The 17,143-nt window shown below is 44.4% G+C and overlaps 2 protein-coding genes across 5 annotated transcripts; one reads left to right on the top strand and one right to left on the bottom strand.

Moving 5' to 3' along the window:
• Positions 1-390: 390 nt before the first annotated feature.
• On the top strand, positions 391-7,587 carry LOC121540799 (probable G-protein coupled receptor 75). 3 transcript variants are annotated; one of them, XM_045209879.1, is made up of 5 exons: positions 391-569; positions 1,368-1,493; positions 1,991-2,244; positions 3,460-3,845; positions 4,256-7,587. In XM_045209879.1, the coding sequence occupies exons 2-5, from the start codon at positions 1,402-1,404 to the stop codon at positions 5,267-5,269; spliced, it is 1,746 nt and encodes a 581-aa protein (XP_045065814.1). In that variant the 5' UTR covers positions 391-569; positions 1,368-1,401; the 3' UTR covers positions 5,270-7,587. The 3 variants fall into 3 exon arrangements, with proteins under 3 accessions (XP_045065814.1, XP_041705836.1, XP_045065813.1); XM_041849902.2 differs by having other exon boundaries at positions 1,201-1,493; XM_045209878.1 differs by having other exon boundaries at positions 391-1,493.
• On the bottom strand, positions 6,596-16,677 carry erlec1 (endoplasmic reticulum lectin 1). Of its 2 annotated transcripts, none has more exons than XM_041849903.2 (13): positions 16,316-16,677; positions 15,840-15,944; positions 15,584-15,664; positions 14,004-14,081; positions 13,748-13,879; positions 13,294-13,517; positions 12,568-12,718; positions 12,171-12,335; positions 11,834-11,893; positions 10,194-10,318; positions 9,821-9,898; positions 7,924-7,999; positions 6,596-7,827 (listed from the first exon to the last, which is right to left on the bottom strand). In XM_041849903.2, the coding sequence occupies exons 1-13, from the start codon at positions 16,457-16,459 to the stop codon at positions 7,756-7,758; spliced, it is 1,491 nt and encodes a 496-aa protein (XP_041705837.1). In that variant the 5' UTR covers positions 16,460-16,677; the 3' UTR covers positions 6,596-7,755. The 2 variants fall into 2 exon arrangements, with proteins under 2 accessions (XP_041705837.1, XP_041705839.1); XM_041849905.2 differs by having other exon boundaries at positions 13,748-13,876.
• Between the last annotated feature and the right edge of the window lie 466 nt (positions 16,678-17,143).

Raw genomic sequence — 17,143 nt, 5'->3', positions numbered from 1 at the left:
ACAGAAACCGGTTGGTGGAAAATTTGTTGCATATATTTTTTAGTGACTTATAAATATGGCATCAACATGTTGAAAATCTGATTTCCCCTTAGCTGATCATTGTCTGCAGCTGGCTCTGATCATTGTGTAGGCCTAATGGAACAGGCAGGGAGAGTGGGTTTGTTTGTGGTGGTCAGCCAACCCCCATAGCCCTGCTTGGCATCAACTGTACCACAAAAGAATGCTAAGTGGCAAAGTCCATATTCACGTTTATAAACACAGGGTGGTTTTTAGGACACCCTGAATTGGACAAGCCCCCCCCGGTAAATGTCGAACTGTCCCTTAGATTGAGAAGTTCAAGCTAGAGAGGTTGACATCCGGAGGTGGTACCTGGTACCCGCACGCGCCGCACGTACACGGTGACTTCACACACTCATCTCCCAGGTCTTGTCGATGTACAGCGCGCGGTCGTCGTCTTCTCCAGGATATTTTTTTGGGGATACGTCACATCGACAAGAAAATAAAAAACACGCTATTTTTGTATGATATACTGTGAATAAAAATGCTTGTGGTTATTATGGAGGCAGACGGTAAGTTGCCAATTTCAAATATGAAAATGTATGGGTTATATAACAACGATGTCCATTTTAGCATATTGTTTTCTCTAGCCTACATATGCCAATGTCTATCATTTTTCTAGCTGCGCTTTTTCAAGTAAGCCACAATATCAGGTTGTATACAGAATAGATAGCGCTATATGGTCTATTGCCTGTAGCTGGGATGGGGGCGGGGATGGACAGCGAAACCTTCAGTAGGCTATTGTATTGGTTTTCATCATACGTAATTAAATGACCATGATGACTCTCACTCTATTAATATTGACATGCGTTTAGATCACAGAGCATTCACACGGAACAAACAGATACATGCAAATGCTATATGTTTTAATAAGTAGGCTTAAATGTGATCATATGAGAATCGTCGAATGTTAATCTATTGTGTAAACATATCATATGAAGTACCATCGATAGAATGATTAGATAAGTGTAGGATACACATTTTTTATCAGCTTGCTTTTGCCTCAGCCTAGGCCTATTTAGACTCAGTGGTTGTCAGGGAGGAGAAAAAAACAAGCAGAATTCTTATCATTCACAATGGTAATCATAGACATCTTTCATACATGGTGTTGTAATAAACTCTGATTTCTGTGTTTTCTACTAGAAATCTGTGGTCTTTGCCATGACCAAGGGGACCATGTCAGTGGAGGAGACAGCAGATACTTTCACCATGCCGTTCAGTGAAATGGTGTGAACATGTGAGGCTGCACTCCAGTCCTCACTAACTCAATGGAGAAATTCCATTGAAACTGCTTTTTATTCCCGAACTAGGCTTAATCTGTGTCCGGGAAACCAGCCCTACTGTATGTGTACAATGAATGTGACCAGTCCGCCGTCAGCCCTGGTGGATGTGCTTCGCCACTACCACACCTACAACAGCAGCAGCCTGGGCCCAAGGTGTGTGTGTGTCCCTTACGGACAAAACACATGAATTTCTCATGTGATCTTATGTGAAGTTAATGTGATAACAGGTGACAACATGTAAAGCAGCATGTGATAACATGAAACTACATGTGAAAACCTGATCACATGTGAAGTGTTCCAAAAACATTTAACATATGACATTTCATGTGAAATCATGTGTTTTTCCACATGTGAAATCATGTGTTTTTTCTGTAAGGGGTGTGTGCGTGTGAGAGTGTGTGTGTGTGAGAGTGAGTGAGTGAGTGAGTGAGTGAGGAGTGAGTGTGAGAGTGGGTGGGTGGGTTGAAAAGCAAAATACACATTTCTTTGGAATGTAAGGAAAATATGTCTATAAAATCTTCCTTTCTTCTTCTTCTTCTTCTTCTTCTTCTTCTTCTTCTTCTTCTTCTTCTTTCTTCTTCTTCTTCTTCTTCTCTTACTCCTCCTCCTTCTCCTCCTCCTCCTCCTTGTCATCCGCCTCCTCCCTCTAGGTCCCTCTCCTCTTCCTCCCCTGGTTGGGCCCTGATCCACACGGCTACACTGACCTCCTGCTCCCTCGTCCTCATCTTTATCTTCTGTCTGGGTTCCTATGGCAACCTGGTGGTGTTCCTCTCCTTCTTCGACCCGGCCTTCCGCAAGTTCCGCACCAACTTCGACTTCATGATCCTGAACTTATCGTTCTGTGATATGATTATATGTTGCGTGATGGCGCCGATGTTCGCGTTGGTGCTCTTTCTTGACTCAGGTGAGTAGACTGTATTTACTTCCTGTTCTTTGCTTTGTTCTTCTCTCTTGCTTCAGCTAAGACCCTGGGCCCTGTCTGTCCCCAGGTTGAAATGTTTTGCTTTGGATCGATTCGGTTCTGTCGTGTGCCTGTTTGAGCTTGCCTGGCTTAGGAAACCAATAGAAAAGTCCCAAAACGACAAACTCTGCCCATCTAGCACTCCAGGTGAATCGAGCAAATCAATTTGGTCTAGTCGGTGACCATCGTTGTCCAAATTGTCCGACTGGCGCCTACATGTCGACTGCATGAACTTTACAAAAATCATGATCTAAGGTCATGTCGTTTTTGATGAATTCGCCTTCAAGTCGCTGCAGTTGCCTCTCACCAACTGTAACATGCTTGCCTGACGACTCACCCTGAATTTAATTCCACTGCTCTATTAATCGCTACATACATTGTCTGAATCAGCCATCCTAGAAGTAATTTGTGTGGCTTCAAAATGATGGGAGTTGCACAAAACAAATTAATCAGTGATTGGATCATCTCTAACAAATATAACCAATCAGAGTGTCAAAGTTGATAACGTCATTATGTAGGCTGGCTCTGGCCCAACCCATCGGTTTCTGGGACCAGTCAGAATGTGTTTGCATTTTAGAAATCGGGGAGGGAGGAAATCCAGACTCATAGTGGAGAAGAAACGGAGCGATGTGGATGGGTAGCCAGGAAAGAACCATGCAGCCATCACCTGCATTGTGGGAGGCACTATTTGTTTTTGGTTGACCCACGTGAACGTGACCAAAGAAGTGACTGAAAGAGGAACCAACTTTGCCGCGATTCTAAAGCCACAGGGGACACAAATGAAAGTGATATTTGAGACCTCTATCTAACCAATTAATTGTACACATGTTATGTTTTCAGTTGTTGAGTGTGTGATATGGGGGTATAGAAACATTTATTTCTGTATTTATAAAGAACAACTTTTATAAACAATAGCAGCTATGTTGACACTGCCATGTTGATCTGAGCCTTGCTGTTGGAAAACTACTACACTGTCTGACTTTCGGCTCTCGCAGATGCAACTCCACCGACTTCACGGGCCAACTTTTGTCTACAGTCGGCTTCGTTAGCCTTACTGCTCGAACTCACCCTTTGAAAGGATTTTTACAAGTATTTGAACCCAGGTCTGATTCTTGAAGGTTTGCAAAAGTCTTATTAAGAGTACACTTTTTGTTACAGGAGGAGGGGGTGGCGTATCAAATACTTTTTGCTTCACCTTCCACCTGACCAGCTCAGCCTTCATCATCATGTCTCTGGAGACGGTAGCTGTGATCGCCCTCCATAGGCTCCGTATGGTCCTGGGCCAGCAGCCCAACCGCATGGCCTCGCTCCCCTGTACTCTGGCTCTCACCGCCCTCCTCTGGACCTCCAGCTTCACCATAGCTGCCCTGCTCACCCTGCGAACCTACCCCACAAAGGAGGGACCCTGCCTGCCTCACTTCGGTTTAACGGGTGGGCGTGCCAGGGTGGTTCTATATGTCTACCTGGCAGACTTTGCCTTCTGCGTGGCGGTGGTGTCTGTCTGTTACCTGATGATCGCTCAGACGCTAAGGAAGAACGCACAGGTGAGAGAGGGAGGGTGAGAGAGAGAGAGAGAGAGAGAGAGAGAGAGAGGGGGGAGAGGGGGAGAGAGAGAGAGGGGGGGAGAGAGAGTGGGTGAGAGAGAGAGAGGGTGAGAGAGAGAGAGAGGGTGAGAGGGTGAGAGAGGGAGGGAGAGAGAGAGAGAGAGAGAGAGAGAGAGAGAGAGAGAGAGAGAGAGAGAGAGAGAGAGAGAGATGGCTGGCATGTGATTTTTGTGTCAGGTAAATCGCCTTAGCGACCCACAACTATGGGACTATTTGACAAGTCTTTAAGAAAACTTAACTTAGAACTTGCTATAAGCATGTACCGTATGAACCTAAATAATGTCTTATAACAGGGCTTATATCATGTTATGTCTCTCTATGCTGAATGCTTGATCCCATCCCACCCCCAGGTGAGGAAGTGCCGCATCATCACAGTAGACGCCACTCGTCCGCCGCTACCACCACCCCCGCTCATCGCGGTAGACGCCACTCGTCCGCCGCTACCACCACCCCCGCTCATCGCGGCCGAGTTAGAGGGCATGCAGTGTGCCGTCCAGGTCCCTTCGCTCTACCGCAACCAGACCTACAACAAACTACAACACATTCAGACTCACTCCTACACTAACAGACCCACTAGCCAGGGTCTAGTACCCGGCGCTGCCCAGGGAGCTACCTGCTGCCAGCTGGTCTCTACCGTCAACCTGGCCACAGTTAAGGACTCCAAGGCTGTAGTAACCTGTGTGGTGATCGTATTCTCCGTCCTCCTCTGTTGTCTCCCCATGGGCGTCTCCTTAGCCCAGGACGTCCTTTCTCCAGAGAGCAGCTTCGCTCACTACCAGTTTGAACTGTGCGGTTTCGCACTCATCTTCCTCAAGTCGTGCATCAACCCGTTCGTGTACTCCCGCAACAGCGCCGGGCTCCGCCGCCGCATCCTCTGCTGTCTCCAATGGGTGGCTCTGGTGTTCCTCTGCTGCAAGCACAAGACACGGCTCCACGCCATGGGCAAAGGCAGTCTCGAGGTCAACCGTAACAAGTCCTCGCACCACGAGACCAACTCAGCCTATGTCCTCTCACCCAAGCCCCAAAAGAGACTGGTGGATCAAGCCTGTGGACCCAGTCACTCCCGGGACTGTGCCCCCAGTCCGAGAGCCACAGGCGGGCATGGTGGACGTAAACCCCGGCCCCCTAGCACCTCCACCCCCATCAACACCCGTATCGAGCCATACTACAGTATTTACAACAGCAGCCCCTCCGCTGGACCCGGCTCCCCTACCAACAGTCTGCAGCCTGCTACCAACTCCTCCTCCTCCCAGGCCTTTGGGTTCGCTAAGTCCTACGTAGCCATGCACTATCACACCCACCAGGAGGTGCTGCAGGACGTTGAGAGCACCTCAGCCCATAAGATACCCATGCCTTCAGTGTAACTAACCACCATAATTGATTGATTGATCAGATCCCCATCCCTTCAGTCTAACGTGATGAGTAACCTTGGCTTGGCTCCCCAAGCTAATGCCAATAGGTTTTAGCTCAGTGGTCCAACATAGTCTTGTGGTTCTGCCGGACTTTGAGAGCACCGCAGTGCATCAGATCCCCATACCTTCAGTCTAACTTACCACCATAATGTATAGATGAATTGATTGGTTGATTGATTGATCAGATACTGTACCTTCAGTCTAACCTATGCTGAAACTGGAGATGGCTTGGGCATACATACCAGGGATACTAAGAAGTCACTATATTGTTATACCACCATTACTATTACCACAAGACACCAGAGAGTAAACAGATGCTCATTTTCTGAATATCATGCGGTATTGAACTGTTTTTTGTGGTGGTTAAAGGTAGAGAATAATCCCCATTGACTTTGCCCCGATAAGGATGGAAGGTCTCCTAGTCCAGAGGGAAACGCGTGAAGAATAGAGAGATACGTAACAGTACTGATCCCAAAGTGTTATTGAACTGACTGGGATCTATTTTTACACTGACATTACGTTTTTCTAATTGAAAAATGTAGATGGTCTTTCTCTTCATAATAATACTGTATTTGTGAGTCTCATACATTTTCTATGATATCAATAAATGTTTTGCAAGTGCAATGTGTCCAGTGCGCTCCTGGCAAAGAACATATAATTCTAGAGCCATCAATCTCCAGTGTAGAATATTAGAAATTCTACATTTGATAGTGTTCTACGTACAGACGGTATATTACATTGTATAACGTAAATAATCGTATAAATTCCTCAAGTTTAGGGAATAGATTTTTGAAGTTTAGAAAATTAGCAGCAGGAGTTATGGAATTGCTCCTCTGATTTTCAAGTCAAATTGAAAACCTATTGCAGAGCCATAAAGGTGAACAGCACCTTTTATGAAGTAAAACTGTAAGCACAACATTGGAGCCCTCTAGTGGTCAGATAATCAACCTGCACCTCAAGCTTTTGTCATATCACACAATTACGCACAGTGCATGCGTCTATCCATAAAGATCTCTACTTGGAAATAACCAGCTCAATGGAGCTGCCCATGCTCTCAAAGACGCCATAATGGGACAGATACAAAGAGTCGTCGTCTAACTATATCTATGATCTATCTGTGGTATCGCATAAGCTACAGGTACAAATCACATTTTCTTTAGAGAAGAGCATCAGTTGGCCTTTTACTACATGTATGATGGTTCAAACTGAATGCTAGTTATACAACAAGAGCTTTATCATATCGTGGCTAGCTCTCCAAGACAAGAGTATGACTATCAATATTTTTAACTCAATTTTATTCATTTTTGTTAAGATATATTTTTATTTCATTATTTTCTTGTTTCAGTGTATCCCTCATTTAAACCATAGAACACACCATATTTAGAAATCCACAGGAAACATCTGATTCAGTAAATAAAACGTTAATCAGTGCTCGTCAATTACATCGGGGGATTGAATATACAGTACGTCAAGTTACTCTCACTCACCCTGTAACATAACAACCACCATGGTTGGGGTCAATTCCATTTCAATACAGTCAATTCAGAAAGTAAACTGAAATTAAAATCCCAATTTTACTTATTGCTTTCGAATGAGGAAATACTGTAGCACTTGGAATTTCAGTTTACTTCCTGAATGGACAATTGAAATTTACCCAAACCATGACACCAGAACCCTATTCTTACTATACCCACAGTTACTGTTTGTCTGCACATTTTAAAATTCAAACTGACCTTGCTCAAAGATATCTACAAAACAAAAAATGCATACAATTGCAAAGTGTCACGGACAAGCATCAAATCAAACTGAAATTAAACCCAAATAAATACAGATCATTTAGAATGTTGGCGATAAAAACCAACATGGAAGCTGGTTCTCCTAATGAGGTTCTTTGAATGATTGGTCATTCTCTGTCCTGGCATATTGGCCTGAAAAGACACTAGAACTAACCTGCCGAAGATAAAGAATACAAGGAAGATATGAAGTCCCGGACATAGATCCACTGCCTTGTGGAGTGAGCAGGGTCCCATTTTGTGTGAGTCTCTGTCCTATTTGGAATTGGATTTCCAATTCAAATCAAATGTGTTTTCCCATGCTTTTATCATAAGGCTTTTGATGTAGAATGGGGCTGGTACAGTCCATGGAGGAGGTTTAAGCCAGGGCGTTAGTGAGGGGCTGTGGTCCTGGCTTCCAGGGGCTGTTCCAGGATCAACACTTTCTCCCTCTACTTTTTTTCATGTCTGTCTGAACCTCCTGAGCAGTGCCATGGGCCTTGGTTCATCCAGTCTTCAGCTGTCCATTTTATGCAGTCTTTGCCTAAATCTCTGTTCTTTTCTTTTCTAGTAAAACATGTTTTTTTTCTTATTATTATTCTATTGCTCTTCTTATCCCCCTCTACTCATCCCTCCTCTTTTTCGTCTCTCTGGCTTCCTGTTCTGTTAGCTGGAGACAGATAGAAGGCCTTTCTCATCAGCGGTGTCCAGGATCTGGCATATGACTGGAGACTCAACCTGATGGAGAAAAAAAGAACAGGGTTGAGTTTATTTCCCATGTGTAGTGAATACATTGGAAATCTGCAACACAGTGATGTGTGTATGCAGTCTTACCCCAAGGACGTACTGACAGGTCTGAGGCTCCAGCATGTACACAGTGACCGCATGGGGAGACTCAGACTCCTTACACCTGAGACAGAGGAGAGGAAAGAGACTTGAATCAGAGACTGGCGGTGTATTCAGTGATGTGAAATGTTCTGAATGTTGCAGATAGAAATATAATCAGTAGAGCTGACACGATTTCCAATTCTACATGACAATCATCTTATACACCATACATTTCTATCTGATGTTGAACTTTAACCTTACATCCTCCTGAATAAGCCCTGCATGTCACTCCAATGGAGAAGTGGTCCTCTGTAGCTCAGTTGGTAGAGCATGGCGCTTGCAACGCCAGGATAGTGTGTTTGATTCCCGGGACCACCCGTACGTAAAATGTATGCACGCATGACTAAGTTGCTTTGGATAAAAGCGTCTGCTAAATGGCATATGTGCAAAAGTATGTGGACACCCCTTCGAATTAGTATATTTGGCTATTTCAACCACACCCGTTGCTGACCGGTGTATAAAATCGAGCACACAGCCATGCAATCTCCATAGACAAACATTGGCAGTAGAATGGCCTTACTGAAGAGCTTAGTGACTTTCAATGTGGCACCGTCATAGGATGCCACCATTCCAACAAGTCAGTTCGTCAAATTTCTGCCCTGCTAGAGCTGCCCCGATCAACTATAAGTGCTGTTATTATGAAGTGGAAACGTCTAGGAGCAACAACTTCTCAGCCACGAAGTGGTAGGATACACAAGCTCACAGAACCGGACCACCGAGTGCTGAAGCGCGTAAAAATCATCTGTCCTCGGTTGCAACACTCACTACCGAGTTCCAAACTGCCTCTGGAAGCAATGTCAGCACAATAACTGTTCGTCGGAAACTTCATGACCGCAATGCCAAGTGTCGGCTGGAGTGGTGTAAAGCTCGCTGCCATTGGACTCTGAAGCAGTGGAAACACGTTCTCTGGAGTGATGAATCACGCTGCACCATCTGGCAGTCCGACGGACAAATCTGGGTTTGGCGGATGCCAGGAGAACGCTACCTGCCCCAATGCATAGTGCCAACTGTAAAGTTTGGTGGAGGAGGAATAATGGTCTAGGGCTGTTATTCATGGTTCAAGCTCCTTAGTTCCAGTGACGGGAAATCTTAATGCTACAGCATACAATGACATTCTAGACGATTCTGTGCTTCCAACTTTGTGGCAACAGTTTGGGGAAGGCCCTTTTCTGTTTCAGCATGACAATGCCCCTGTGCACAAAGCGAGGTCCATACAGAAATGGTTTGTCGAGATCAGTGTTGAAGAACTTGACTGGCCTGCACAGAGCCCTGACCTCAACCCCATCAAACACCTTTGGGATGAATTGGAACGCCGACTGCGAGCCAGGCCTAATCGCCCAACATCAGTGCCCAACCTCACTAATGCTCTTGTGGCTGAATGGAAGCAAGTCCCCGCAGCAATGTTCCAACTCCATATTAATGCCCATGATTTTGGAATGAGATGTTCGACGAAGAGGTGTCCACACAGATGCACTATGCAGAAATCACTCTATGCAGAAATAGTTATCCTAATTTCAGTTTGTGACAAAACAAGCAAGTATAGTGTAGAGAATCATTCAACCATCTAAACTGCTGTGAAATATATTTTCCATAAACAAAAACATTTGATTTTTAGCTGGTGTACAAAACTGAATGTAAAAAAAAAAAAAAGTTAAGACCATGAAGCATAGAAATAGCGCACATAGAATAGATCTACCGCTTCTTAGACTTGCTTTCAATGAGAATGACAGATCTATAACTTACATTTCTATGTGATTTTGGTCGTTACATTGCAGCTTTAAGTGTGTCATTACTAGACCAGGCCTCTCGCAGGAAGAGATTGGTAACACTAATGATCACTCACTTGAGCTTGACGATGACCTGTCTGGGTTTCCCCGTCATGTCACACACGTCCCCGTGGCCGTAGAAGTGAGACACCACTCTGGGGAGGAGAAAGTACAACAACCATGAAGTCCTTATCCTCATTATCAATCACAAATGTGTTCTTTTCATTAAAAATGTTTAGGTTTCCTGGAAACAGATTAATCCTATTACTGGATTAAAAGGCCCTTTCAATGGATATTCTCCATTGAGCATGCTTTTTAGTCCAGAGGTAGGCTTAATCTTTGTCCGGGACACCACCCTCTAATGCCCTATTTCTAAAATATAATAATTATTAACATAATGCTGATCAGTGTGATCTTTTAAAAAACTGATTGTAGAGCTGGCTGACATACTTGACTTTCTCCACCCCGTCGTTTTTGAGCTGGTAGGACCGGGCCACGTTCTTCTGGGCCCACTCCAGGTGCTCCTCAGAATTCCAACTGCCCACTACCACGATGTTCTTCCCCTGCTCCTTATCCTGGGAGAGAACACATATCAATCAATCATCATAACAAAAATATAAACGCAAGTGTTGATCCCATGTTTCATGAACTGAAATAAAAGATCCCAGAAATGTTCTCTCAAATGTTGTGCACACATTTTTTTACATCTCTGTTAGTGAGCATTTCTCCTTTGCCAAGATAATCCATCCACCTGACAGGTGTGGCATATCAAGAAGCTGATTAAATAGCATGATCAATACACAGGCGAAGCTTGTGTTGGGGACAATAAAAGGCCACTCTAAAATATGCAGTTTTGTCACACAACACAATGCCACAGACGTTTCAAGTTTTGAGGGAGCATGCAATTGGCATGCTAACTGCAGGAATGTCCACCAGAGTGGTTGCCAGAGAACTGAAAGTTCATTTCTCTACCATAAGCCGCCTCCAACGTCTTTTTAGCAGTACGTCCAACCGGCCTCACACCCACAGACCACGTGTAACCACGCCAGTCCAGGACCTCCACATCATCTGAGACCAGCCACCCGGTTTGCACAACCTGTCAGAAACCGTCTCAGGGAAGTTCATCTGCGTGCTCATTGTCCTCACCAGGGGCTTGACCTGACTGCAGTTCGGCGTCGTAACCAACTTCAGTGGGCAAATGCTCACCTTCGATTACCACTGGCACGCTGGAGAAGCGTGCTCTTCATGGATGAATCCCGGTTTCAACTGTACCGGGCAGATGGCAGACAGCGTGTATGGCGTTGTGTGGGCGAGCAGTTTGTGGATGTCAGTGTTGTGAACAGAGTGCCCCATGGTGGTGGTGGGGTTATGGTATGGGCAGGCATACGCTACGGACATCGAACACAATTGCATTTTATCGATGGCAATTTGAATGCACAGAGATACCGTGACATGATCCTGAGGCCCATTGTCGTGCCATCATCTGCAGCCATCACCTCATGTTTCAGCATGATAATGCATGGCCCCATGTCGCAAGAATCTGTACACAATTCCTGGAAGCTGAAAATGTCCTAGTTCTTCCATTGCCTGCATACTCACCAGACATGTCACCCATTGAGCATGTTTGGGATGCTCTGGATCGACGTGTATGACAGTGTTCCAGTTCCCGTCAATATCCAGCAACTTCGTACAGCCATTGAAGAGGAGTGGGACAACATTCCACAGGCCACAATCAATTGCCTGATCAACTCAATGTATATTGGGTTTATATTTTTGTTCAGTGTAGATATTTTGAACATAACAAAAAATACATGATGCACCCAGCCAGCCAATACTAAAATGCATCTCTTTCAGTGTACAGGAAATATTTAGCTTTAAGCATTTTAATATTACCAAGCTACTAAGTACAGAACAGGGGAGACTGGTGGGAGGGGCTACAGGAGGATGGGCTCATTGTAAGGGCTGGAATGGAATTAATGGAACGGAGTCAAACACGTTGTTTCCATGTGTTTGATACCATTCCAGACATTACAATGAGCCCGTCCTCCTATAGCTCCTCCCACCAGCCTCTTCTGGTAGAGAACCCTTACCTCATGGTACTGATGTACATGCTTTCCATAGCAGAACTCATACTTCCACCATCCCACTCCCTGGAACACAGATGCTACAGTATGAACTTAAGAGTTGTGTGTGTGTTACTTGAGCACCTCTTTTAACCTCCTCTGTCACTTCCCCTTTTGGTATGTATAAATGGAATATATGTTTTTTTTTTATGTATGTAATACATCAGGGAACCATCAGGGATCAATAACGTTCTATTAAATTGAATAAACAACAGCAGCCAATGAGCAGTAGCCAATATGTGGCTGTAGCAAATGAGCAGGTGTCTTCTTCAACAGCCAGCCAATCAACATGCCTCATACTAACCCCATGGAGACAGTAGGAGCCACTCAGGAACTCTTTGATCAGCTGCTCGTCCGTCAGGCGGGAGATGTGGGTGGTTCCCACGGTAATATGAGTCTGCCCGCCTACCACCAAGGGCTTATGGGTAGAGGAGAAGGCCTCCTCTCTCACTGGGGACATACTCTCCTCCTGGAGAAAAAAAGGGAGGAGGGGAGGTGGTTGGCTTCTAAACCTGAGTCGTGTTCAGTAGAGTAGGGAGGAATGCAAAAAGCTTTACTATGGTGTGGCCTACTAGTCCCCCACTACCACTGCCTCTTCCCATCTTTCATCTTACCATCCTCCACCAGTTTCATGTCTCCCTCTCCTTCCCTCCTCCCCAGTATCAACTCTCTCCATCTTTATATCCTACCCCCCACCTCACCTCTCTCTCCATCTCTGGGGCAGCAGGCACAGTGAAGGGAGGTTTCAGTAGCTGTTCCTGCTCCCGGTCCATCTGAGAGAGACTGTGAGGCCGCAGGGGAGAACCAGACAGGGCCTGGCAGAAGATGGCATTCACTGGGGACGACTTGAACCTAACAGACCATGGGATAAAGATATGACTCCATTACATCTCAAACATGGGACAATATACAATCGTTTTTTGAGAAAGATAATTGTAAAAATAAAATTGTATTGAGTACATTTTACATTTTAGTCATTTAGCAGACGCTCTTATCCAGAGCGACTTACAGTTAGTGAGTGCATTCATTTTCATACTGGCCCCCCGTGGGAATCGAACCCACAACCCTGCCGTTGCAAACGCCATGCTCTACCAACTGAGCTACACGGGACTATTATTATTTATTGATTTATTTTCATTTTGATAAGAGATGAAAATGTAATGAATTGAAGGTTATTTGTTGATGTAAATAAATATACAGATTTTAAGGTTGTCATTATATTGGGGTCTCGAGAAATTATTGTGAATGAAAATAGGTTCCCCAGAAATTCTGGCGGATAAAATGGGGTCCCAAAAGATTGAATACCACTGCCTTAACTTATACTAATATCGAGACTATTCACTATGTCACTCTGTACATGAGTTAAATCAGCTATGCTAGTTCTGATATACATCAAACAAGGGAAACTGATTGGGTAGACCTGCTACCTGTATTTGGGGTGTGCACAGATCAGATGGGTCAGCACCACTACTTCGTACTCGCAGGTAGTGACCTCAGCGATAGAGAGGATCTCTTGCTTTGCTTCGGGGTGGCAGACATACAGCACGTTGGTGGAGCGTGGCTCGTTCTGTTTCAGGACGCAGGCCGTCCCGTGGCCCATCAACACCGGGTAGTATGGAGCCAGCTGGCCCTCCACATTCTTAGTGGGAACCTAGAGACATTTATATTTTTGTCTTTTAACAGAGATAATCGGTATATTCAACTTAGGTAGATAAACTAACCAGATCACAGCAAGTAAGGTAGCGACCAATGATAGAGACCCAAATTAAATGAAAATAAACTGAGTGACACAGAAAAGACAAAAGGTTCAAAGAAGTCTTATCAGGTGTTTTTTCCAAATGTATATGAGCCAAACTGCTGTGTCGCTGTCGAACAACAAACCTCTTTCTCGGGTTCTGACTTAGGATCCGCCTCCTCGATTTTCTCTGCCTCTGCGGTCTCTGTTCCTGAAGTGGCTGAAGACTCAGTCTTCTTGGTCATGCTTCCCAAGACGTACTCCTGTAGTTTGATCTGCTAGATAGAACAGGAAAAATCATTTCACCTTGATTGCTTTTTTTCCCGTATTTATTGCAACATACTTAAATGGTAGACATTTTTAATTATGGTGAACTTTGAAGTAACATTATTTCCCACTGACCTGTCCCGTCTCCTTCTCTTCGTGGTATTGTCTCACATGCTTCCCATGACACACCTCATACGTCCAGTATGACTCGATCTACAATTAACACCACAAGACATGCCAGAAGAGACAGTGGTTAGCCTATCCAAAGTGACTGAAAGCACAGTGAGTACATTACATATATGTTTAGTATGTGTATGTGATCTCTAAGGGTAGTGTTGCCATGACGCCACAATTTGATGATACCGAGGGGGAAAAAATTCAGAGTGGCCTAGCATCCTGTTCGCCCCGTCCCCCGGACGCTTGTTCACATTTTCTAAATGTTCTGCGCATGTGCTACGCAAAAACCTTTCACTGAAATTCACACTTATACTCAATACAACACACTGAATTTAACTTCACACTGTTCAGTGTATAATAGAATACTGCATAGAATGGCTGATTTGCTCATATTTGCAAAGGCCTACCTGTGATTTGGCTGGAGAAATGGTAGGAAGGAATATACATGCATAATGATCTGCGTGTCATTGTGGCAGTAAGGGAAAACACTGCATGAAACCTTTACTCTTCAGTTAAAACACACACCTCCCTTCCTCACACACTGTCTCCCTAACTTCCTCTCATAAACACACACACCCACACACACACACCTCTCTCATAAACACACACACCACTCTCTCTCTCCCACAAACACACACTGCTACCAACTTTTAAAACATTAGGCACCAAACAGAATTCAAGGATCACCAGAAAGATATCGATTTTTTGGATATAGTTTAGTCTTCCATTAGTCCTGTATGAATCCTACCTTTGAAGCACATCTCATGAGTAGCAGACCCGTTTTCTTTCCTTCAAAACAGCCTTCGACATGGATTGTGAAATTATTTAAAATGCGTGCAAATCCCGATAGAAAGAAAAAAGGTATCCCGAGTGGCGCAGCGGTCTAAGGCACTGCATCTCAGTGCTTGAGGCGTCACTACAGACCCCCTGGTTCGATTCCGGCCGTGATTGGGAGTCCCATAGGGCGGCGCACAATTGGCCCAACGTCGTCCGGATTTGGCCGGTGTAGGCCGTCATTGTAAATAAGAATTTGTTCTTAACTGACTTGCCTAGTTAAATAAAGGTTAAATAAAAAAAATATATGGGTCATTTACTGTATTTTGAACCGTTTAGGCTAGAGGCAAGCCGTTTTCTCTGCTGTAAAGCTGCAAGCATGCCTGTCGCGAAGCTCTGCTCAATTTGCCACACGTGATATGCGCATGAAAGTGATGTGGATATCATTGGACCGGTGCATACTAATGGTGGTTGCTTAAATTCAACTGAATTTATGAACAACACTGACTTTATGAACAATTTATAACAGGCGTCAGCCGAAAAACTTGGTAGTATCATATGAAATGGTACTACAGTATGCTAAAATGTTGGTATCATAAGTATCATGACGTTTTGGTACCGTGATATTACCATGGTACCGGTGTACCGTGCAACACTATCTAAGGGTGTTAAACCCATGACCTTGGTGTTGCTAGTGTTGCAGTGGTACTCAAGATAGCCTATATTTAGACAGAGTAGTAGAAGTGAAACTGTAAGGTTCTCACTCTGTAGGAGCAGCTGCTCTGTTTGAACAGTGGGTCCAGCAGATCACCTGGAGTGGGACCAGCGTACTCCTTGACATCATCCTGAGAGATAGAGATAGAGATAGAGATAGAGAGGGGAGAGACGGTGAGAAGGGGGGAAGAGAGCGAGAGAGGGGGAGCAAGAGAGAGAGGGGGAGGATAAGTGAGACAAGCAATAATTGAAAAAAGGAGTGAAACAGAAAATTATTTATCTAGCTAGTCTAATCTTTATACTCACATCATCTCCATTTGACAAGGAAGGCAGGATACATTTGTATTTCTCCTTCTCTGTTGTTGTCATGATGACAAAGTCATCTTCTTTGTAGAGGGCACCTGAGGTTGGCTATGGAAGGAAATATTTTGGGTCAGCTAATACTACTGTACTGAAAGCATGCATGTTTACTGGCTACATCATCTCAGATTGTAAATGTTGTGGAGGTGCACCACTTTACAGGAGTCATAACAGGCGATGACAGACAGACCATGTATGATCAGCTTTTCTTTGACAGTCATATGACAACAACCATAACAAGGAATACCTAGCTAGCTAGCTAGTAACTAGGTAGGCTTAACATGCTTTATCACCATTTAAAACAACATTAGCTTGTCAATAAATCATGTTTAAAAAACAGCCATGATAACGTTTTCTCTATCACACAACAAACACACACACACACACACACACACACACACAAACTGAGCGACAACACCCACCAGGGTGAATTCGGCCCCGGGCCAGTTGATTTTGAATGGGATTTCATCAGTAAACGAAGGAGATCCTCCTCTGTTAGCCGACACATTACAACACACCTCCAACAAACCCCCAAACAACACGAACAACAGCCTAGTCCGGTCCATTGCCTCTGCAAGGCTGGTTCGCTAACTACCTTCTACGGTGCCTGTCAACGCGTAAGATAGCGAACCACAGTTAAAACTGGTTTAGTTTTGGAGTAATTGTACAATTATGAATCCATCTGGCTATCTCTTTCGTTTGTCAACACAGAAATCAGGATGTAGTTCGTCGCTTGCCACGTCTATTTCCGGTACATCCGGGTTAGCTTTTAGCTAACAGGTTAGCCGAAGATACTGAGAAGTCAGTCAAAATATATCGCCCAGTGGTCTGGTTATAGTTCAGTTTGAAGCACATCTGACATATCGGCTTCACCTAACCACGTTTCCATCCGCGTAAAGTCATACCATATTTAAAAAATATATCACGACCGCTGTAATGGAAACAGGAAGTTTAGGTTCATTGTAAAAATGCCGACAGATAATCTGTTCATTCGACATTGTGTCGGTAAAATGTATTATGCGAAAAATAGCGGTGGAAACGCCTTTATGCGCAAATACTGATATAATAACCATCATATCGAAGCAAACTTGGAGTACGCGATAATATGGTGTGTGGTCCTCCCACTACGACTGTGGAAACCATGCAGTTTATTAGGCTACAGATGAAGTAAATTATGATGAATTAACTTCACAGGGTGTTGAAAGTGCACGCTATGAGCTTGATGCACCTTTCCAATAAATATCGAGGAT

The sequence above is a fragment of the Coregonus clupeaformis genome, chromosome 31, assembly GCF_020615455.1.
Source record: "Coregonus clupeaformis isolate EN_2021a chromosome 31, ASM2061545v1, whole genome shotgun sequence".
Classification (NCBI taxonomy): Eukaryota; Metazoa; Chordata; class Actinopteri; order Salmoniformes; family Salmonidae; genus Coregonus; species Coregonus clupeaformis.
Note: the sequence above shows the minus strand (reverse complement) of the source record. Positions and strands in the feature narration are given on the sequence as shown.